At 48.8% G+C, this 24,134-nt stretch overlaps 1 protein-coding gene across 11 annotated transcripts in view; it reads left to right on the forward strand.

Moving 5' to 3' along the window:
• MGA (MAX dimerization protein MGA) overlaps positions 1–9,771 on the forward strand; it is a 63,817-nt gene extending 54,046 nt beyond the window's left edge. For 9 of the 11 annotated variants that reach the window (XM_055715119.1, XM_055715117.1, XM_055715118.1 and 6 more), the window contains 5 exons: positions 462–573; positions 2,151–2,384; positions 3,459–3,635; positions 4,057–4,209; positions 5,241–9,771. In XM_055715119.1, coding sequence (XP_055571094.1) covers positions 462–573; positions 2,151–2,384; positions 3,459–3,635; positions 4,057–4,209; positions 5,241–6,541 — 1,977 coding nt within the window. In that variant the 3' untranslated portion in view covers positions 6,542–9,771. Of the gene's footprint in view, positions 1–461; positions 574–2,150; positions 2,385–3,458; positions 4,210–5,240 lie in introns of those variants that run through there. The other 2 variants (XM_055715123.1, XM_055715127.1) reach the window with 2 other exon arrangements.
• Positions 9,772–24,134: the final 14,363 nt, after the last annotated feature.

Consider the following 24,134-nt stretch of genomic DNA (forward strand, 5'->3'; position numbering starts at 1 on the left):
CCCTCTCCTTGTTGTGTTCTTTATGAGTTTAACCATGGAAGGTTATGTCTTAATTCCTTGGCAGCGTAGTGTGTACATCAGGCAATTTTGAAATTCATTGAGGACTTCACTTTTTTTGATGCAGAAGATAGCATTCGATTATTATACTGACACTGAAGTCTTAGTTGTGAAGATGTAAATGACAGAAAACAAAATGTAAGTTGTAGGTACATAATTAGGTTTATCAGCTGTACCTTGAAATTGTGGGATAAAAGTTAGGGTTTTTTCTTTAAAAAGGATGAACAAGTTTATCGCTTTTCAGCTTGCATTTAGGTAAAGCTGGCATTACATGGTACTTAATGAGTCCTGGTTTCTCAAGGTGATGAAAATGTCTAAATTCTGTCAAGGTTTCTGGGAAGGAAAATTATTTTATTATTTTGGGTATCATTGGTTTATAAATCAGTTCCCTGACACTTTTCTAGGCCTATGAAGAAATCCAAGGATTGACTGATCAGGCAGATAAATTTATTGGACAGAAGAACTTACTGACACGCAAACAAGATGTTTTGATTCGAAAAGTATCCACGCTTTCAGGTGAGACTCTTTTTGGGTGCAGACTAGCTGGAATAATGAAAGAAAGGGCTTTTAAGAGTCAGGGTGTGTGGAGTAATCCTCTGTGGATCCAGGTGAGTCATTAGTTCACGTAAATCATAGACTGGATGCCAAACAGACCTGCTAAGCTCTGACTCACCGATACACTTATGCTGATGAGAGCTGCTTGTGTCTTCCTTTGTGCCTGAAGGAAGGGCAGCATGACCTGTGCTGCGAGCGCGGGCTTGGGTTCCTGCGCGCTGCCTGTGCTCTGGGGGGAAGGCGCCCCGTTCTCTCATCGGTCACGTCCTGAAACCGCGCTGCTCGGTGCTTGGCGAGTGTACACCGCTGGTTCTGAGCAGTGCCGAGACCTCTGCCTGCCTTTGTCAGCTTTGCAAGTAACTGTTCTGCCGCTTCTCTGAGAACGGGTGCTGTAGCGGTGTCTGTAAGGCAGCAGCCCTGGCTGTAGAAGGAGAGTGCAGCGTGCTTGGAGCTGCAGCTCACCTGGGCATCTCCAGACAAAGCCGCGTTCATTGTGTTTGTTGTGTCTTCCTGTTGGTTTGGAGGTGCCAGAAAGCTGTGACTTGTGTTCAGCCAGTGCCAAAATGTGTGTGAGCAAACAAAACATTTGACTATTCCTGTAATCTTCTTACTGTCTGGGGATAGAAACAGGAGGCTACCTGTAAAGTAGAAATAAATGCAAGATACTTACATCGTGTGCATTTATGTGAATCAGCTCGTGTGTATTTTAGGTACTTGTTAAAAAAAAAATCTAAAAAAAAATAATCAAGAAGTGTTTTTAATAATCCTTACTCTTAATCCAGAAATGTGTGATAGGCCTCTTGGGCAGGGAGTGAAAGCAGGCAACTTCACAAATTTTTCTGATCTTTCGAATTCATAGTGAAGTACCTCAAAACTAATGAGGAAAAAAATTCCATTCAGGAGAGCTAGTTAATTACAGACTTAATTAAAGATAGACCATGATGTTAGAACATAAATACTAAGCAGGAAACAAGCCAGTATAGTTATTTCAACTTCAATCGTACTAAATTGTGTGCATCTGCAGAAAACGTTTATAAAATACTCGTTTGCTCAAGGTTACAATTTTCACGTCAATGCTAAACTGTACGTGAGTTTACCTCTAAATGCCGTTTGAGTAACAGGGCCCATCAATCCCAAGAAATTTCGTACCAGGTGAGGGTAGCATTTTGTCTGGCAGTTACACTTGTATCATTAGGAGAGCCCCGAGGGGTTTTTCACAGCTGTGGATACTTTCAAACAGTACTTGTTCAGCGAGGGCTAGTGCTTGTCCAAGCTGGTTTCTGCTCATCAAAGTTGAAGATAAATTTTAACATGTATGGATGTTTCTGAAGGAAAAAAAAACCCCACCTTGTAATAAATAGCTAATGACTTCCTTTTGTTGTTAAGCAAGCTGTTTACTTGGTGGGGGTGGGGTTATCTCTTGTATAGTAGTTGAATGTTGTCAGCGTAATAGATTTTTAGTTCTGCCTTAAGCTCTTCAGTTCCAGAAGGAGAGTTTGAAGATACGGGGTTTTTTACATTTATTAATTTTTACATAGGGAAGACAGAAGAGGTTGTCCTGAAGAAGCTAGAATACATTTATGCCAAACAAAAAGCAGTAGAAGCACAAAAAAAGAAGAAACAAGCTGAGCCGGAGGAATCTGTTGTAACCTCAACTGCTAGCGCACAGCAAGAAGGATCTTCTGCTCCCTCCAGAGAGCTGGCCCAAATGACTATGACAAATAGGAGAGGCAAGCCACTGATACTCGCCAGGAAAGGAGCCCATGCCACAGGTGGGCTAAAAGCAATGCACGTTTCGCGTAAAGGGGAGACAGACGATGAAGCAGCACCCCGTGGGAGAGCAAAATGCTCTGGCCTGCTTGTGCAGGCAGCTTCGTTCTTGAAGCAGAATTGAGGACTGGACCGGGAAGTGCCCATCCAGTAGGTGTGGGAACAATTTGTTCTCGGGAAGGGGGAGACCAGCACTGCTGAGACCTTCAAACGAACGGGACTTTTGAGTCCCAGAACGATGGGAAGAAAATTCCCGTGAAGTTGTCCTTTTGGTCTCATGCAGTTTCGCTGCAGTAATTTCTGAGAGCCACAGGTGGTTCTTTGCTGACTCAAAACCTGAAGCCCAACCCCCAGAATACTGGAGCTGCTAGATTCTGTTTTTAAAACATCGCTCCCCAAACAATCTTAGCTGTCAGAGTGCTGAAAGACTGGCTTTTAAATTAAATGCCAGAATTTTCGGACACTTGAGAAGTTTTCTGGAGCCAAGAACTTGTGCAGAAGTATTTTGGCATTTATGGAGACTTTCATACCATAAATGTAGGAAGGAACAAAAAGCATGGCAGAAATCTAGACTTTCACGGTAGTACTGCTGTAATACTCTTAAGGATCTGGTGATGCTTCTTATTTTGGTGATAATAAATAACTTCGCTTGAAGTGGTCTTGGGCTTTTATAAACAACCGGTTATTCGGGTTTCCCAAGCCTCACTTTTGTCCAGTCCTGGGGAAGTCTGGCATCAGAATGTGGATGTGGCGTGGGAGCTTCCTTTCTTTGGACTGAACAATTAATACCCTTATGTAACTTCAGCAGGACTGCTCTGATGGTTGATCAGGGTGATGCTCTGGAGAGCTAGGGTTGTTACACTGCACAAAGAGACGGTACAGGCTGGCTCTAGCTGTGTAGGTGAGGTTCCTGGAGCCTGCACGGCTTCCGTAGCAGCTTTCTATTCTAGGGCTTGTAAACCTTCTAGCTGGAGTGCCTTCCACAGCTGTACTTACCCCTGGGTCGCAGGACGCTGTTTGCCGTCAGGGGTGCTGTGCCAGAATAAACTACTGATGTACGTATTTCTTTTTTGCAGAGGACACCCCATCCTCTCTCACGCTGACTGCTGCAAGCCTGGTGATGACGCCGCAGGGCCAGGTGCTCACCCTGAAGAGCCCGCTGGTCCCGGGGCAGGTAGCAGCTGTGCCTTCCACGCTGCTGCAAGCCGAGTTAAAGCCTCGCACCGTCAGTACTGCCATGACAGCACAACCAGGTATGATCACGCGGGAACATGTTAATGGAAGCCAGTACAATGCTTTTCATAGATGTGCATGGCAGTTTACAGAGTAACATGTTATTTAATCTTTGATGTAGTTTTTGGGGTTTTTTTTACAACTTAACTGGCTGAGGTAGAACCTGGCTGTGGTAAGAGAGCTGTGATATTATTAACTCTGAACTGTCATTTATCAACAGGTAAGTCAAGTCTATTAAATTTTCACTAATCCCAAATTAGGGAAACATAGGGAAGATTTCTTAATCACCTAACCAATCTATATTTCTCTTTTTTTACCACTTCCAGACGCTATTGCAGTGTAAAGAATTGCCTAGGCAAGGCTCTTATTTTCCAGGCTTAACTGAGTATCTGAAAGGCTCTTGTTTCCACCTCACCCCCCCTTCCCCTTTTCTTGGATAAGGTATTGCTTCTGTGATGATTCAGCTCCCAGGATCAACAGTTCCTGTCCAAGTAAAAGGAATCCTTACTAACTCTACCATTCCCATTACACTGTCAACTGTTGCTGGAAACCCAGTGCCCTCAACAGTAGTGTCAGCCACAGAGCCCCATTCAGGTAGGCTCTCTGATTTTATGGATCTTTCTGCTTGCATGCAGGGAACGTTATCCTTGCAAAAATGAAGGTAAACTGTTTTCTCACTAGGCAGCGATGATAGGTATTATTGTCTGGGTAGCCAAAGCAAATGCTCTGAACAGTTTAGAGGGGCCCCTAGGGGATTACAGATGAGTAATTTAACTTTTTAACTTCCCTTCACTTCACTGAGCCTCTTTGCCCTTAGCAAAATCAGAGCGAGCGGGGACTGGGACGTGTCTGCGGCGTGATGTGTCCTGCTGGGGAAGCCGCGGTTCGCAGCGGTGCTGGGCTGTTGAAAATTGTTGCCGGTTAGGGCCAGGCTCCCCCTGCGGCACGGCCCCTCGCCAGCTCTGCTGCCCTCGGAGGAGATGTCCTCTCACACCGAGCACCTACCTTGCTGGCTCTGGGCGCAGGGTGGTTCCTGGCAGTCGGGTGCTGCTTGCTGTCAGCTGCCTTCAAAGCAAGCCACTTGCTTTCTGCTTCGTTGTAGTCATTTGGTCATCACGGAAAAGGAAATTTCGCTGCGGGTTTGTGGCTGGGCAAAATCCGTGTGCTGCAAATAGGAAACTGTGTGGAGGCAAAAAGTAATGGCGTAGTCTCTGAAGTGCCTCTGTAGGATTGCGCACAAAACCGGTATCGCAAAATGTGAGCGTAAAAGTAAAGCGTAAAAAACCAAACAGTAAGGGAGAAAATAGTGTTTGTCTGACTTCCTTGTGTGTCCCCAGCTGCATTGTAGGCGTTACAGTTAGCGGCATTTGTGCCTGCCTGCTGGAGGGGGGACGGGGCGGGTGGCTCTGGGGTGGCGGCTGTGGAGCTTGCTCTTGTTCTGCAAGTTGAACGTTAAGCTGTTAGTGTTTTAAGGCTTCACTTGACCAAAACTGTGTAAGCAGTTTAAATTGTGAATAGCAGCTTATGTGAGGAAGACCTGAAAGTGTGAGCAAATAATATTTAATTAGGAATTACCTTGCAGTTAACGTGGATCCTGACAGACGCTGCTTTGTTTGGTTTTGCAGAAAGCGAAGATTCCTTCATGATGCCCAAGATTGTTAACGTAACATCGCTGGCTGGTGAGGGAAGCATGAGTCTAAACCTGAACAGAAGCAAAAATTCTAATGTAACAACAGCTGCAGGTACTCAGGCTTGCGAGAAATCCTTGGCTGTAACACCCCTTGAAAGTAGAAAGAGCGGTAGTGTCCTTTCAGAAGAAAAAGCCAAACCATGTGCTGGAGACAGCGGCGGAGATGGAAGAAATACCACAGGCCCCACAAAAGTTTTATTTGAAAATAAAGATGCCTTTCCACAGCTCCGGAACGTGTCATCCACAAAGGAACCTCCAGAGTCCTTTGGCAAAAAGCTCTGCATCGGTGACTTTGTAGGAAGCCAAGCCAGGAAGAAGGACGGTGACTCCGCAGGGGAAAGATTAAAATCTAAAGAACTGCCGTTCCGCAAGCTGCAGATCAAGGATTCCCGGATAGAAGTGGAACTGAGGAAAGTAGCATCCGCAATGGAGGAAGCAGAACTGGATCCAAGTGAGTTACTGAGCAGCATCGAGGAGAGCGATGACACCGATGAAACCCTCACGTCACTGCTCAATGAGATTGCCTTCCTCAACCAGCAGCTGAACGACGATGCTTCAGCCATGTCGGAACTGCCCAGCACCCTCAACTCGGAATTCTCTCATGAGGATGCAGAGGCTCGTCGGGGGGCAGCCAGTGATCTCGGTGCTGCAGATGGGTCTGCCTTCCAATTTGGCCATCTGGGAGGCAGTTTTAAGGACCTTTCTGAAGTTTCGGAGGGTGGTGGCTCTATAAGTCCCCTCTTGCTGCACCTGGCAGATGATGACCTTACTGACGGGGACAAGAACTCTGGGGAGCCTTCATCTGAAGCAGACGTTTTAAAGATAGTAATAGGTACCGAAATGAAGGATCCGCTTCCCAGCCTGGCCATAACCAGTGGCGGGAATGGCAAAACCGTCACGACCTTGGCAGAGGCCAGTAACGTGACTCCACCGGTTTTGCAGATGAAGACTAACCCAGAAGCCGGTAGTGCTGACGCGTTGTGGAGGCCCATGCCCAAGCTGGCGCCGCTTGGATTGAAAGTGGCAACTCTGCCAGTGGACTCGGAAGGGCAGAGTAATAAAGTGATGCCCTTGTTGGCGCCTGTAGTTGCAAAATTGGCACCCAGTGGGGCAAAAACTTCGTTATCCACAACTGTTCAAGACGGACAGGATAACAAAGTGATGCCCATGTTAGCACCTGTGGTTACGAAACTGAATACTGCTGGGACCTTGCCTTCAAATTCAGCAAGCAAATAAAGGCATCTATTTTTTATCAGAGACTGGAATGGAGATGTGGAGCGGTGTTGGAGTTCGGCAGCCTCCCTTGTCTGCAGCGCTCGTTTTCTGTATGGCATCGGCACTCTGTTCATCTGAGGGCAGGCCCCAGCTTGAGAAATAAGTGCTGTGAAACTTTATGCATTTTTACCTCACGGTTGTATTCTGGGTGTTCTCATTCCCCTTCACAAAACAAAGATGGTCCTTAACCATTGCTGGGCACTGGTATCCTTCCAAAATTGGGTCCTTCACACAAATAGTTTGTCAAAGGACTGAGAAATCTGGGCTGTTGAAAGAGACACACACACACATCCCCGCAGGGAGGCAGCTGTCTTGTTTGGGGGGGAAAATCTGAATTACTTGTTTTTGTACCAGGCAAATTATCTATGCAGAAATGGGATTGTTCACATTCGCTGGTTTTAGTGTTTGCAGAACATGATGAATGTGCAGAAATGAGACTGCGGTTACGCTCAAACTTGTTACCTAGAGCAGCGGGAGGGAAACCTGAGACTGTGCAGAGGGCTGCAGTGGAAAGGTTTTGTTCTTTGGTGCTAGATAGTTCTCTGGCAGAGACTCTCTTTAGGAGCTTATGCACAGAAGATTTTAATAAACATCTATAACTCACTACATGGGAATCCCGTTTCCCAGTGTAATTAGAAGTAGGGCAGTATGTTAACTTTAATAAAACTACTAAAAAGAACCCTCACTGTCACCTCCTGCCCCTATACGAATACTCCCTCCTTTGATGCATAGGAAGGAAAAATCACAAGGAGCAGAAGCAGATTTGGGCACCCTGTTGCTATGTCTTTAAATACATTGCTGAAATAGCTTGAGTGTTTTCCCAGTTCTTGTTTTCTTTCCTCCTGTCGTTCTCCGAGATGTATTCGGTGGCTAGGAATGTTCATAGGAAGAAGCGTTGCTTTGTAAAAGTACAGAACACTTTCAGCTTTCAGGACTGTTGTAGCCTAGTGTGAATGAGCGAGGTGTATATGTGAATGTACATATGAAAATATGTGAATATCTTTCCAAACCTTCCATTTCTTTATAAATTCAGGAAAGGTACTCAGAGGTTTCTCACTGCATTTGCACAAGTTGTGTATAGCAAAAAAAGTCAACAAAAATGCTCATTACCAGGGAAATAGGGCAGTATTGAATCACAAGATGTATTTTTTATTCTTCTCTGCCACTGCTTACTCAATAACCTGTAGATACTCTTCACCGTTCAGCTGTTGGATGTGAAGGGCCTGCAGACTGTAAAGATATTTATATTTTTGTACACAACTTTTGTTTTCATAGTTTTCTTGAGAAATTAAATTTTCAGCCTAGGAGAGATGATTTGTTAATGAGTGTATACACAATCTTTTTCCTATCGAGTTTGTAAATATGATTTATGGTGCGCTTGAGGGGCTTCTTAACTGCTCCGAAAAGGTAAAACACGTCGCCATGAAAATGACATAGAATTTGGTGGGTGGTGCATTTCGATTTATGTTAGGAATGTAATCCCCTGTCTTACTGTTCCAGCAACGGCAGCTGGGTGCCCACCCCCCAGATCCCTCATCTCTGGCAGTAACGCAGGAATTTGCTCTCTCCAGCGCGGAGGCTGCGCGGGTGTTGCGAGGGGGGTTCTGCCACGCGGGGGGAGCAGCGTTTGTGCGCAGCACGGCTGCGCGGCCTGTTCAGTGAGCCGCGTGTTCTGGGTCTGTCTGGGTGGGATCCGTCAGGGGATACACACACCTGGGGTGTTTCCTCGTCTGTTTTATGATACCGTGCTGCAGAGGGGAGAAGCCCTTCAAGCTGGGTTTGCGTACAGTTACTCCAGAGCCCACGTCCAAAAGGTTCCTCACCTGGCCATTCTGAATGGCGTGTTTTAAAGCAGTCGTGTTCATTGCCTTTTGCGTATTTACTGGTTTAATATTTGATGCAAGTCCTCCATTCGTGATTTGGAAAAGGGGAGTACAGGTCACCATGAGTGTCCTGCAGGGTCGTATGGTTGTCAGTGAATGCCTTAGAAAAAGGAATTCACAACATGAATCAAGTATTTAGACATGCGTGGCTTATTATCAAAGAATTTTAACCTTATCTTAAACCAGTGGAAATCTGGAGTAACTGAACGAGTTTAGTAGCACTGCATCAGATTTAAATTCATTTATCTGGGAAATCTGGTTCTGAGCATTTCTGATAGGCTGAAGTTGCTCATTTTAATACCTACGGCCCCGTGTTCGACCAGTAGATTGTGTTCCTCCTACGTGTGAAACAGCAGCCGGAACGGTGCTGCGATGCTGTTCAGATTCCTAATCCCTGACCTTTCTTTCTGCACCTCATCCTTCTGTGGTTCCAAATGGCTGATTTTAAGTACGGAATTGTGCGCTAATCGTACCCGAGTAGCTTTTTTAAAGAAGCACGTGTGCTTTGCATACTTTGTGGGACAGAGAAAGCGCTGTAACGTGAAAACCATTCGAACATTATCTAAAATAAATGCTGTACTTTTGAGTATTTGCCCATTATCAAGGTAGTGGAAAATGCCTGGATGTGTTTACTGTTTGGCACTGGGCAGTGAAGAATTTGACTGCAGTAGAAACGTACTGTGTAACGCTGGCAGCAAAAACGTTTGGTTCCTGAATGTGATTACTGAATTAACTACGAACAGACACCACATTTGGCCGCAAAAAGCGGTAGTTGGTGCGGTTCTGGGAGGGGTCTGTGATGGGTTCTGCCAGGCAACAAAGCGCCTCGTCTTTGCTCCCCTTGTTCCACCGTCTCATGTCCGCAGCTTGATTTTTTTGCTTTGAGTTTAAACGCTGACTCCTTTTTCGCTCCTCCCTCAAGCTCCCACTGGTGTTGAACATACTTTTCAAAAAATACCTATGCTGTCTTTTGAGGCAATAATGCGAGAGTGTGACGTGTAATGAGAAGACTTTAGAATGAGGAGAAGAAAGGAAACCCCTGCAAGGCGCACGTTTTCACTAGACCAAGAGACCCGGAGATTTTCTTTGTTTTTTACACATCTGTAAATAGACTGGAATGTTTTTAAGAATATAATGAAATGTCAGATTTAGCTTTTTTCCTTTTATATATTAAAATATATCTTTCCCTCTTTTCTGCTTTTGAAAAATTGATATTTTTGTAGAAATCTTAACAGTACAGGACTCAAATAACTATATGTGAGGGACAAAGTGTAAAACTAAAATAAACCAACTGAGGTCGACTAGAAACTGGCTTTGCAAGTTTATTACAGGGAGGGAGAGGGCGCAGAAATGGCGCGGTGGTGTGCTGCCGGTGACACGTGGCATTGGACCTGAGCGAGTGACACACGCCTGTGCTCTGAGGCAGAAGTCTTGGCAAGGCAGGCATCTGGGGGTTGGTTCGAGGCATCGGGACCGCAGGGAGGAGATTTCTCTTGTCAGTCCTGAGCCGGACGCAGGAAACGTTACCTGCTGTAAGAAGGGATTGTGGCTGCGAAACACAGAACAGGTACCAAAGGGGCTTTGTTTTCACCAAAGCGCATCCTGAGCACGCAGCCAGGGCGGTTAACATCCCGTCGTGGCCTAACAAGAAAAAAACCGATGGCTGAAGACTAAGCCCACATAAAATCGGCCCGCATAAAATCGCTCTCCACCCTCCCTGCCCCAACCCCAACTTAGGTTAATCCTTTGTATCGTTCCCTTCCGCGGGGCTGTACGCACAGCTGCTAGGGGAGCAGGTCTGAGGATCTGTTGCCCAGTGAAGTGTCAGAGGAGATGCTTTTTTTAGAAGAAACAGATAAAATGCCTGTAACAACTCGCCTACCTATTGCTTCTGTACCCATTAAATGGAAGATAACACACTTGCTATGTGGTTTTTGATTTGTTTGGGGTTTTCTTATGTTGTCTACAGATGAGCCAAGGTCGACTTGCAGAGCTGGGAAAAGAAAATACAATGAGAAAGTTACACACGAGGGTAAGTGATGGGCTGGAAAGGAGGTGTTGCAGAATTATCTGTTTTATTTTAAGAGGAAGATCATCTCACAGGAAAGAACGAGTGAAAACGGGAAACGGGCAATGCAGTCAGGTAATGTATTTCTGAAAACTGCTGATTAAACCCTTCAGCAAGGCCTCATCCCGTGACCCCTCATTTTAAGGGGTAAAGTTCCTTTTCGGAATAGAGAGGAACATAAGTGTAAGGTACATCCAGTCAGGCTTGCAATGGAAAGGACTTGCCAGCGGGGTCCCGTGATGACCTGTGCTGGGGGTGTGCGTTTTCCAGCACATCCATTGTGCTCTTGGAAACACAGGTGACGGTACAAACAAGCTCAGTTGACCAGTTGGCGATGAAAAAATTCACAGGGAGTCTTTGTGGCAAGTGATCTTAAGGCCAGATTGGGGTCCATAAATGCAACCCAGGAAGGTGTGCAGAGGCCCAGTTTGTCCATAATTAGGATGAATAGAATCTAATTACTGTCATTTGGGATCATATTGACAGTGGAGGAATTGTGGCGCCATCTGATCGCTCAGGCTCGGTGTGTCATCTGTCTTTTTAACTGCTGCTGCGGACGGGGAAGGCGGGCGCTGCGGTCGGCTTGGCTGTTCGTGCAGCGGAGCCCTGCCTCGGCCGCGACCCCGCCGGGGGCTCTCGGAGCCGGGGCCCGTGGCAGGGGCCATGCCCGCGGCGGTGCCCCCCTTGCGTTTTGGAACGGAACGGTGCCCGTGGGAGGTGCGGGGCCTCCGCTTGCCCGGGCGTCCTTTCCTGAGGAAGAGGAAGGCGCAGCCTGTGCTTGGCCACCTGGGCTCGGTGGGCTGCGCCGCCGGGAAGCCCCTCGGCCCCGGGCCTTGTAGCCACCGGGCCTGCAGCGTGCCAGGAGCGGGCCCCGTGCCGGCCAGCCCCCGGGGCCGCCAGTAGCCCGCCTGGGCGCCCCCGGGGCTGGCAGTCAGTAGCCCACCTGGGCACCCAGCAGCCGCTGGCTGCCGGTGGGTGCCGGGGTCGGGGCACAAGCCGGCTGCCCTGCCCCTCCCCCCGCCCCCGGCGGCCGCTCCCCCGTGGCTCCGCTGCCCCCGAGTTACGGCCGCCGGCCCCGGCGCTCCCCCGGTGAAAGGCGGATACCGGGCATCAGACCGGAGGGACTCGGAGCTGGAGGCGATTCCCTCGGAGCTGCTTCGGCTCCTGGGCGCGGGGGGTGGCAGCCGCCGGCCCCCTGCGGACGGGGACGGGCAGGGTCCCCAGGCCAAGCGCTCGCGGTGTCGCTGGCACCGGCTGGGGGGCGAGGGACGGGCCTGTCCCCCCGGGTTTGGATTCCCTCCCTCCGGCGGGCGGCAGCGGCCCCGGGCCCCGCCGTTCCCCCGCCCGACACGGCGGGGAGGGCGCTCCGGGCTGCCCCGGGCAGTTCGTCAGCGGCTGAAACGGGGCCGGGACACCGGCCGCCTGGCGGTGATAGCCGCTGTCAGCTGTGCTTAACGCCGTCCACAACGGCCCCGTGAACAGCCTGCCCGGCTCCCGGGCTCTTCCCGGGCCCTTCCCCGCGCCGAGCCCTCGGCACCGAGCACCGGGCGGCTGCGGGCCCGGCTCCCCCGCGGGCACCGGGCTCTGCGCAGCGCCGGCCCGCAGCAGCGGGGCTCCCCAGCCCGCAGCCCGACGGAACGTTCCGCTGCCGAGGTGCTAAAGGGCCTGGAAACGGGGCCTTGGATCCCTGGACTCCAGGGTCCAGTCGTCTGTGATTGCAGAAAAAAATGTTAAATAAGCCCGGTGCTGTCACCAGCTGGCTACAACAGAGGCCAGAGTTAGTTTTTTAAACTGTGCTGTACCCAATCTACATAAAATATGAAACGGGAGGATGAACGTATGACAAAAGCTCACTGGTTTCTGAAAAGGCATGGTGTGTTTTCAGGCCGTGGGGACCAGTTGACCGACGACACCCCGCCCCCATTCCCCTGGACCTTCTGCATCACGACAAGACGATGAAGACTTGCTTGATTTGTAGCTACTTGGTTGTTCTGATTAACAGGTCTATTGGCAGGACAGTAGCAGTTTTTTACAGCTGTTTTTAGGACAGGGCACGTTGTTCCTCCTGAGGACTGAGAATGGTGTTGCAGCAGCGCTTGCAGCCGTAGCCTCTGGCTGAACGCCTGGCCGGGGTCTCCTGCAGCAGCAGGAGGAGGAGGGTGGTTCGGTGCTGGAGGCATTGGGGTACTTTGGCAGAAGCCAGCAGGGAAGCTGCCGCCAGCTCTTGCACCACCCGTCTCGGTGCCTCCGCAGTGCCCTGAGTGCCAGACCCTGTTGTAGGAGCTGCACAAGCTGCTCTTGGCCTGAGGGACATGTACTCTTCTTTCTCCCCTTCTTCCACTAGTCTTTCTGCCTGCTCGGGCCGGCACCTCTGAGTCCCCATCTTCTGCATAAGGGAAAGGGCTCAGCCCCTGCTGCTCCCCGCACCCACCCTGGCCTGCTGTGGTGCACGCAGAGCAGCGCTGCACAGCCCAGGCCTGTGGCTGCACTCGCCTTCTGGCTCAAGGTCAACTGGTACGCCAGTGCTGGGCCTTCTCTTCTGAGGGAGAGACTGGGGCAGCCTCCCAGCACGAGAGGGTACAGCACAGTCCTGCTGGTCCCAGTGAGTGGAGGTCCAGTACCCACTAAGTTGCGAACAGCAGACTGATAGCACCAGCCCAGACGTGTGCCGTGTCTCTCCAGCTGTATCCTGGTTCCCTCTGAGTGCTGCCTATCGTGCTTTACCCTGCAACCAGCACCCGCACACCTCTCCCCCCGCGGGTGGTATCTGTGCAGCCAGGGCTCGGCCGGGCAGCAGCGTCGCAGTGAGCCTGCTGCTTCCCACTGGCTCACCCTGCCCTCTGCGCGATGAGGGATTGCCAGTTGTGCTCTCCTAGTCACGCATCTTCCAGCCTGAGGTGTCCTAAAGCAACGATAAAAGTTTTGAGGGGATCTGCAATTCCTTGCCGAGTTGCTTTTCTCCTGAAGGAAGAACCCAGCGGTGAGCAGATGTCCGGTTTCTGTCTGTACCGGGCGAAGCCCAGAGCCGTTTGGGTAAGCCGCAGCTACAGACACCCCTTCGCGCGGGAGCTGCTTGTGGCTTTGCAGAGATGAAGCTGCGCCGTCCGCAGCCCTCAGCCCTCCCCGTGCTGGAGCACAGCTCTCGGCCAGGCAGCCTCGTCCGTGCCTAAGCCTGAGTCACTGGCAGCGCTGGGCTCTGAGAATGTGTTGGCTCATGCTGCGCCTGATGTCTGAGACGTGCTGGACCAGGACTTTACTATAAAACGTTATGCAGCTGGAGTAAAACACGATTCGATAAACTATGAGTGTCCCTGTGGGGCCTGGGTGGAGCCACGTTCCGTATGCTCGGCTGTGTAAAGGCAGCAGCGCCTGGACAAGGTCCCTCCGGCGCGGGCAGCCGTGGGAAGCCCCCACAGAATGTGCCCCCCAGATGTGGGGTGAGGGGCAGCTGCCTGCTTGGCTGGGGCTTTGCTGGGTCCGGGGCACGGGGGAGGCGGCGGTGGGGCCCGCTGACGGCCCCTCGCCCTTCCCTGAGGGCCTGGGACAGGTTATGGGGCTGGACAAATTTGGATGGGCCAAGCTTCAGCCAAGTTCAAGCATACGTGAATGTTTCCGTGTACGAGGTGGATAACAGCAGGGGGACTTTTCCTGCTTTTGATGCTTTTTTTAAAATGATTTAGATCTGATGTGATTGCGCTACAGCTTGCGTTGAGGTGACTGGCTGCAAAAGCATGACGGAAAAAGGAGGCGCCTGCAAATCTTTTGCAACAGGAATGATTAACTCCTGCTCCTCGACCACTGCTCTCACTTAAAGGTTACGGTGACTCTGGTTTTAAAAAATGCCTCAAGCAGCCTTTTCAGCTCATGGCCGCCTTTTAAAGCTTTAAGCTTGCTTCCTCAGCTTTTGAATATCCGTGGCAACAAAAAAAGAAAAAAAGACACATCTTCCTGCAGAATCTCACCCCACAAATGTTTTGTGACTCTGACATATGGGGCAATCAACTTGAACCATGAGGCTTAGTCTCCAGGAAGAAATTTTAATAAATGGCTCCCACCAGGCGAGTTGAACTGATGGCAGCCACAGTGGGAATTGTTTACTACCGTGCTCCAGCATAGACAAGGCCTCATTGTCTGGCTTTGATGGAGGAAAATGTCCAGTTTCACAAACTTTGCTGAGCAAGGGAGAAAATAATTATATTGCAGATCAGTTTACAAGGGGCACATTCATGTTTGAAAGAAAACTTGATTTTCATAGGGAGAGGAAGAGAGACACAACTGCCAAAGGGAAAAGCCAGAGGCTTTGGTGACCTACGAAAATCGCCTCAAGTCAGAAGTTATTCCTGGCTGAAGGTGGGTCCCAGGGGGCCAGTTCCTTGGCTCCAGCTGGGAGGCAGGCTGTGCAAGTGGAAAGCGTGCAGGAAATCAAGCGCTCCTTTGCCTCCGGAGCTGCTCCATGTGCAGCCGGCACCGGGTGTGAGGCAGGCAGAGCAGACAGCAGAGCTCTTGCCGTGGGAGCCGTGGCTGCAGCTGCGTGGTGCTCGTGCCCCCGGGCTCCCCAGCAGGCATTTGGCAGGGCAGAAGCTGTGGTGGCGGTGGCAGGCTCACACATCCCATCCCCTGCCCGTAGGCACTTAGGAGCAGGTGAGTGCAGCGCTCCCGCCAGTCACGGCCCACTGCAGGTGGTGGGTCCCTGACACTGCTCCCCGGGTGGGTGACACTGTGCCACAGGAGTGCTGCTGCCTAGGAGTTGCCTCTTTTCAACTCTCAATTACCACCATTGCGATTTCATTTACAGTATTTGAGCAAAGCGTTGGAAACGTTTTGCTTCATGTGTTTTTACTTAGGAGGATGACAGGGCAAATGTTGAAGGAGTATGTTTTATGGTGCTGGGTTGGCTGTGATGAGCCACACGCGGCTGGCCCCGGCTGCTGACGGGCTGCCTTCCCCCCCGGCGCTGGGAGAATTAGCTGAAGCCACTTTGGTTGTCTCCCCAAGGGGGAGGATGTAATTATCTTCTTTTTGCAAGATTGCATGTAATTTTCTCCCCTCTATCTTAAAAAAAATAATAATGAAACAGAAGCAGAAATGAACTGTGTAACGAGCTGATAACCTATTAATTCTTTCATCAGATTGAAAATAAAGCTTGAACGAGTCTAGTGCTATAAATCTCGCTAGTTTTTTGTGAACATTTTGCTGAAGGAAATGTGACTCTCCTCTTTGCAGGAAGCTGCAACGCCAGCATAAACCCAGTTTGTTGTCATGGCAATGTCAGTAGTTGCCTTATCTGTATGCCAGGTTTAGGTACTTGTAGGATCATAGGAAAATTCAGGTGGGAACTGACCTCTGGAGATCTGTAGCCTTGTCTCCTGCTCAGGGCAGGGTCAGCCACGAGACCAAACCAGGTTACTCAGGGCTTTCCCCAGCCAGGACTTAAAAAACTCAAGGGATGGAGATGGTGCCACCTCCCTGAGCAACATTTCTAGGCTGTTACTACCAGCCTTTCAGCCTTCCTAATTCCAGTCATTCTGGAGTAATATTTGGGTCTGCTGTGTTTTTCGTATTTATTCATCATGTTCTCTATTTTTCACCACCTTGAGTCTACCCGGAAGATTTTCCCTTCCACTTCAATTTCTTTCCCTGTCTGCGAGGCTATTACACCTCGCTTCAATACTCATGAACATACTAGCTCAGGCCACGCCACTATCTTGCATGCTCTTATCTGCTGGGGTTTTTGATGCCATGTCCATCACCATGACACCTAGAGTTTCTCCTGTGCACTTAAGGTCTGGCTATGGTTTTATATTTCCCTCTCTTTCAGTCAGTCGTCTTGCCAGATGACTAATTCACTGTGTTTTCTTGTATTTGACATTTGTTTTTTGCCCACATTGGCACTGCTTTAGGAAAGCATCCCTAGGCAGAACAGTATTTGCACATTAGCAACAGGAACAAACGCATCCGTACGTACAAGTTAAATATGCGCTCGACTGCTCTTCACATAGACTTGCGCGCACGCAGATGTTGCCATTAATCCCAGTTCTTCCCATTTGTCATCATCTGTGTAAAGTGTACTGGCCTAAAGAAAGGCGAGCACGTGTGTGTTTGTGCGTGCCCTTGTCCTGAAGGGCACCCACTTGCCAAGTCCCTTTTGACGAGATTGTTTCGTGAGTGTTGTGTTTCACTCTTCTCCTGCTTGTATCATATTTAGTATACTGTGTCCTGAGGGCAACTGCTGCCCAAGGTTTGTCCTGTTTAATTGAATTACGGTTGCCATGGGTAGTGGAAAGGTCAGATTTTGTTCTGCATGGTGAATCCCACAACCCAGAGGAAGGGGGAAACATAGCTCTCAAAGTCTGCGTCAATGAGCCAGGGGTCGAGCTGATGGGGATTCTAAAAGGGGCTTATGGTAATTTGCAGCCCTGCTTCCCAAGGAAATGCAGTTGGAGCTGGGTACCAGATTTAGGCTCATTGGGAAACCCCAGCTCCACAGCCAAATGCCACAGCTTGTTTTGTGCCTATCTCCATGCCATCTCTCTGCTTTCTGGCCAGAGACTCCTCTGGGACGGAGCTGTGCTTTGCCTCAGACACCTACCAAAGTCAGAGGGCCTCTCTAGAGGACCAAGCACAAGTGAAGGGACTGACATAAACTGCATAGTTCTAGGTAGGGCTGGGCAGGGTACTGGCAATGGGTCTGGAAAAACACAAATAGATGCCACGCCAGCTTTTCTGGTACTTGGTTTCTGAACAGCATGAAATGTAGTTTGCATTTCAGCCCCTGTGCCCCATTTCAGCATCTCTGAGGTGAGAGGACGGAGCTTGCAGCTCAGGGATGGATGGCACAATGCTAGGCCCTCCCCAGGCTCTGTAACAACCCCTTGGGGCCTCTGTACTGCCCTCTGTACCAACGCAACGTACAGACTCGAACACAGCCCTGCCTGCTGCAGGAGGGGGACGCAGAGGTGGGCACCCCAGTAGGAAGCAGCAGAACACCTCTGCAGGAGGGTCTAGGACACAGCAGGAAGTTTTGGAAAAACTCTCTTGCAAGGTTTCATTTCGACCTTTGCTTTTTGTTTTTAAGGACGTGAAAGGCAAAAAACCAATCAAGTAAAGGGAACATTCATGAGAGGTGACCCTCCAGGCAGGACTTCATGAGAGCAGATGGGGAAACTGAGGCAAAAGGCAGTGCTTGAAACCTGGCCAGCCAAGTGTTGCTCAACAACAAGAAAGAAAGAGAGAGGTAACTTGGATGCTACATTTCATTTGATTTTCCAGCATTCATACATGAGCCCTAACGTGGAGGGCAGGGCTGTGACATGAGAAGAAATTCAGAACATCATCAACACACTAAGTGTGATTGCAGGAGACATAGCAAGCAGCTGCGAAAACCAATATACATCGAAGAGGGTCCCCTGTGGAGAGTCGGCCAAGTCATGACAATCACACCAACATGGCTACATGCCGCGCTCCCTTTATTAAACAAACAGGTCATATTTATAACTTAAACCGACCGCTCACCCGACTTTACACACAGGTGATTGGGTAAGAGTCTCTGGTCACGCGGGCGTCCGCATCGCTGACTGGTGGGCACGCTGCAGGCGCCTGATCAGAGTGTGCCGATGAGAGTGTGTTGATTTCGCGGTTCCCAGGACTTGCTCTGCACCTGGCTTCTTGTTCGTGCATAGCTTCTTTTCTTTCTCACCCTGCTTGTTCCCAAGACAATTTAAAGTTGCTCTGCAGCTTTAACTAACAGGCCTGGGTTGTCCAACCCGGACAATGTTAGCATATGTCCTCGGTCCTTTAAAAATCCCTCTACAATACATAAGTGGATTTCATGGCTTGCAATATAATGCTTTGACATCACTTGTCATCAGAGGGACTTTCATTTTTGCTTGCTCGCTTACAGTTTTGCTGTAGTTCTTTAATTTTGCTAACAGTAGTAATAATAAAAGGCATCTATGTAGGCCAGACAGCTGTACAGCACATTCAAGCTGTAAGATGTGTCATGCCATCATTTTTCTCAGGGTTAAAACCCAAAGCTGGCTGAGTTGTGGCTTACAGTGTCAGCTTGCTGAGGAACACCAAGAGCAAGACTAATTCCAGCCAGGGCACTGCCTGCTTTGGGCTTGCAGAAGATATTTGTGCTGCATTGTTCTCTGTAATTACTGCTCTCTGGAAACATAAGGCATGGGATGAAGGGGAATGAAACAAACAGGCTTATTTGGGTCAATTACAAAAGTACGGGCTAATTGCAAACAAAGTGGTAAAACAGGAGCAGACGGGGCTCGGAGGAAAACAATGTCAACAGTGACCTACATAGTCTCAGGGAGGGGGGTTAGACAGCAGGCGGTGGGGAACGCATAGCTCAGCACGAGAGGGGTTTGCATGCTTCTCTCCTTTCAGGTCCCTGGGCCGGAGCCAGCCTGTGCGCCGAGTGCTGTCTGTGCAGCCTGCACAGAGCTGGCCTAAACACCTAAGAACGTCCAGGGAGACATCAGCCAAGTGATGCAGAGGCATTGCTCCCATGTGGCATTTAGCCCTGCAGGAAGCTGCAAGGCTTCTTCCCTGGGCCTCAGGGCAGACCTGGAAAATAAGACCCCCCCGCTTCCCACGCAGAACAGTCCTGTAGTGAAAGCAGTGTAGTTCGTGCGCTCTTGCTTATGCTGCCAGAGGGAGGACAAGTGAAGGACAATCAGCTGCTTAGACACATGCTGGAAAATACATCTTGTGATCCCTTTCTGTGCCTGTAACAGTAAGGAGCTCTCTCTAACCTCACCTGATCCAGCATAACCTAACCCAACCCAACCCTTCTACAGGAAACAGGCCCTTAGGTGATCTTAAAGCAGTAAGCGAGCAGCTTTCAACCTCTGCTCAGTGAGCCCTTGTGAGTACATTCAAGACGTTCGTGAAAGGTAGCAGCTCTTGAGTACCCTTCGCAAACGCCCTAAAGGCACTGCCAGTGGGCTGAAGTGTGAAGGTATCTGCACCTCCGCTCACTGCAAAATGTTTATGGGCCCAAACTGGGAAAGGTATAAAGTGCCTGCTCCAAGGGAAATCTTTATCATACCTCACAGAGTTCAACGGTAAATTTATCCTTGTGCTTCATATTTCCAGAGAGCGGTAATTAAGGAAAACAATGGAACACAAATAACACCTACAAAAGGGAACGGAGATTTGGCATCCGTTATTTAAGTACCAGCTCAGTCAAATGCTTTCCTGCCATCATTTTCTGCTCTGGATTCCCCTTGCAGGTAAGGACCTCCATATCCAATACCCAATCCGTGTGCCTGCCAGCCCTGGTGCCTGGCCCGTCAATGAGAGACACCCCTCTCCTATCCGCACACTGCTGTTCTTGTCTCTACCCACATCTAGGGTTCCAGGTAACTACTCTTTGAAAAAGACAGTGTTCGAGCAAGACTGCAGTTCCACTGTGGGCTTCTGAGACTGTCAAGCCATTTGGTCCTGTGTGTAAATTGGACCAGACACATTTAGATCTAAGCTTAAAGAAACCTCCAAGCATTAGTCTGGTAACGTGTCACAGCTTACCTGAGCAGCCAAAGCTGTGATGGTGGGGAGTTCACAGGACCCAGACAGCATCCAGGCTGAGTTTTGCCTTCGTACTTGCTGTACGTCCTCTCTTACAGCCTCCACGTGGACAGCAGGAAGATGTTTACATTCAGCAGCTACCACATGGTATTCTGATCCCCGCCACTGAAAAATGAACACCACAGACAGGTCCTGCTTCTGGCAAAAATTTAGTAGAGCTGTAACATATCTTACCTCCCTCCCAAACTGGCTAACGCACAATGTGTGGGACAGGCCACAGCTAGCGGGGATAACTGTTCACACCTACTGCTGCACTAGCTGAGAAGCTGGAACAGAAGTAGCTGCAGCTGGGGCTGCAGCGTGGCCCTCGGGGAGCTGCAGGCACCTGCAGTGCCCTGGCAGGCTTGTCCCCACCACAAAGCATCCAAGCACTGATGTGGCTCTCTTGAGGACCATTCACAGCACGTGCTGCCAGAGGTGGCTGCGAGAAGTCCTGCAACCATTCCTCCAGGCTTAAATCAGCTGGCCCAGATTTTTGTTTGAACAGTCACATCTGCCAGCTGACAGCAAGCTTGGAAGCACACCTTGCTGCACACCGGATGCGCACGTGCCTCAGGCACCAGGTGAGTCATGGCCATGGTTTGACAGCTGAACGGACACATGTGTGCACTTCGCTAATTACGTTAAAAGTAGTTTTAAATGAGGGCAAGGATCTCGTTGATCCCTTGAAATACAAGACTGAGACATAACTGGGCTAGTTTACCTGTATATAATAGCAGAGCCAAAATTTAAACGGATTTGTCATTTTTTCCTTCAGTTAGAAGCACATTCTTCTAATTCAGAAAAAAAAAATAGTTTAGTTGTGCTTAGGCCTTCTGAGTACATCTGTGCACGGTTTGTCTTATTACAGAAATTACCTATCCTTGGTGGATACGAGCCTTTTCTAAGCAGCATCCTCCTATCTTCAATTGGGCTTTCTACACTACATATTTTTCTCATATTCCCCATGCTTTCCCTTAATCAGCACAATTTCCTGGCAGCCAGCTGAACGGCATTCATGCATGTGTGTTTTTCTGTTTTTTAAAGCTCAGCTGCGATCTATTCTCAGGCATATTCTCCCTGGATGCATTATGACCCATAGATGTCCATGTGACTTTTCCATGGGAACACATGCAGAAAAGACCCTGTGTAATTGCTGGAGGGAATCTAAACATTTCAAGTCAGGTACCAGAAGCCTGATGCAAAGACCCAGGCTACAGTTGGAAACAATTTCCAGAAACTTGTTCTGCTTATCCCTTGTAGCTGTGGCAATAAAGGAGAGAGAGAGAGAAGGGACAAAGCTCACTGTGGGAAAACAAGTCAACAAAACCAACTGATTCTGGGCTTGATCACTTGACATGCTGTACATAGAGCTTTGGCCTGCAAAAGAATCCTTGGTGCCTTTTGCCTGGGAGAACTCACATCTAATTGAGAGGTTAATAATGAAATTATTATTAAGCTTGCAGTTGTTTTCATAGTTGGAGAAAAAATAAATATAAAATGTCCTCTATATATTGCATGCTAGCTGCTTTTGCCCTCTACCCATCTAGTTTATCATGTAGTTATTTTTATTGTGGACTAGACCAAAGCTATTTATCTTTCCTCCTCCACCCTCTCTCCCTGTCTGAGTGCCTGCTGTTCACCGTTCTAACAAGTCAACAGGTGGGAAAAGGCATTAGGACTCTGCTGAATCAACACCCTGTGAGGCTAAAATGATAACCATTAGCCTGACTGGAAAGCAGCACCATGATCCTTTCAAGGTTCTTACAGAAGACCGAATGCTCTTCTTCCACAGAGTGTCAAAGTTTGTGGGGAAAATGTGTTCTCTGCTCTTGGTCTGAAAGCTGATGAGGAAAATGGCAGTGAGGGGGTGGAGCAAAATGCCTCCCCGCTATTTTTGCAGACACACATCAGCAAGTTCAGCCCATGCTCTAAGCTGTCTGGTAGCAATGAATGTGCAGGAGTGTGACGCTGATCCCTGACTAACTCACCTGGTCTCTGAGCTGGCCTCAATTGCTCAGGCTGGCTGCCACAACTTGCAGTTTGGAGCTCCCTCTAGTACCACGAGAGCGGGTCAGCTCCGGCATGTCGGTGTCTGAAAAAATGAAAACCTTTCTCAGATCGGTTTCTCTAAGAAATCAACAAAAAGATGGCAAAAAACAAGCGGATCAAGCAACTGTCCTGGTCATGGCTGCAGTGTGGTATCAACACGTTGGGGGGTTCCAGAAGCACGGAGCACCTTGCTGGCCCATCACACAGCGCCTGGGCAGCACTGGGGGGATGGGACCACTGCCCGCATGCAGCCAGTGCAGCACAGCTGGCTGGAGAGTCACCTCCCGCTCCCCGCCTGGCCGCAGGTGGTGAGAGGGGCTTTGTGTCTAAGAACAAGTCAAGGAAAGGATTTAATAGCACACTGAGAGGGCTTGTGTAGCACTTCTGCTCCGTTGCTTTGTGTCTTCTTTTACATGATAACTTTTTTATCATGATATTTTTGAGTAGGAAAATAATTTTGTTTAAAATCACTTCTAAGATGTTCCTTTTGCTTGGAGCCCTACAGGAGAATTACAGGATTGTTTGCAAGATGCTATTTCTTAGAAAAGCACAGAGGATTTCTGCAGTAGAGAAAAACATTTTCAGATACTTGGTTACCTAATGCTTAAAAATACAGCGCTTAATGCACTGAGGCATCTGTTCTCATTACTTATGGCATCCCTCAGAAGACCACTTTAAGAACACATCACTCAAGATCAAATGCTGCAAATGCCAAAGAAAAATGATGTAATTTATTCATGGTACATTGTCCTTTCTGGCAAGGAAGAAATCATGACCTCTAGAGCAAAGCTGAAAATGCTGTTGCCTTCGGTTATCATTAACTGATCTCAGTCAAGATGCTGCCCTGTGGAGACAGGCTCTACAGGAACATACTGTAAAAGACAAGCCTTGTTCTGAAGTAAAGCAGTCTACAAAAAAGCAAGCAATCGTGAGAAGACAATAGCAGCACAACAAAAGGAAGAGCAGTATTGCCGGGGTGGGTGAGCACAGCCAGAAGCACACACACCATCACAAGCCACACGTGTGCCTTTAATGAGCTTCGACAGAAGCAGCAGCAATGAGTGGCCAGCAGATTACCAGCTTAACTGCTGCCGTGGGAGAGCTTATTTTGGACACCATGAGCATGAGTAACATCAGGAGGCGTATCATGGAACAGTGGGTTTAGCAACTGCTTCTAGACATGCCACTGGATGAAAAGTAGTTTATTTCTCTTTGAGTTGTTTGGTACTTATTGGAGGATAGGACTGGCAGAACAGAAACCATGCAGGTTAGCATCATCTCCTCTGGTTTCACCCAAGCTAAAGCTCTAGTAGTTGTAGAGTCAGTGCAAGGGTTTTGATCGAATCTTTCATAAATTTGATATTACAATTGGAAAGTTGAGCCCTTCTATCGATGTGGTAGGTGTGTGGTAAGACTCGTACTGCAATACCTAGAGGAAGCTGGTGATTCCTGCTTGTTTTCTTTTGCGTTAATATAATCAAAGAAGAAAAGAGCAAGTGTTTGTATTAATAAAACTATAGACAAAGTTTATTTACAAATCACTGGCAAGATCCTACTATTTAGGATGAGCTGAAGAAACGCTGTGACATTTTGTCCTGCTTAAAAAATAACTAGAAAGGTAGTATGCTCTAGTCACAAAATCAGAAACACCCGTTCCCCGTCCCAGTTCCTTTTCACAGAATTTAGAAGTCCACTGATGTTTCACAGTTAGCCTGTCTCTTCAGTCACTTCACAGACACAAAGAATTGTAATCACAAATCACTTTATGCTGTGCTCAGCTTTCAACAAAAGAGGAACAATGCTAGTTCCTTTTGAACAGCATCTCCCAAGCAAACATCTCAGCTGTCCCTTGTTTTCAAAGACATCCCTCAGTTCTTCCGCAAATGTATGCATGTTTCTCCCAAATGTGATGACTCTAACGTTTTACTGTTGAACAGCAGAAATTTAAGAACTATCAGCTTTCTCTTTTTTT

The sequence above is a fragment of the Falco cherrug genome, chromosome 7, assembly GCF_023634085.1.
Source record: "Falco cherrug isolate bFalChe1 chromosome 7, bFalChe1.pri, whole genome shotgun sequence".
Classification (NCBI taxonomy): domain Eukaryota; kingdom Metazoa; phylum Chordata; class Aves; order Falconiformes; family Falconidae; genus Falco; species Falco cherrug.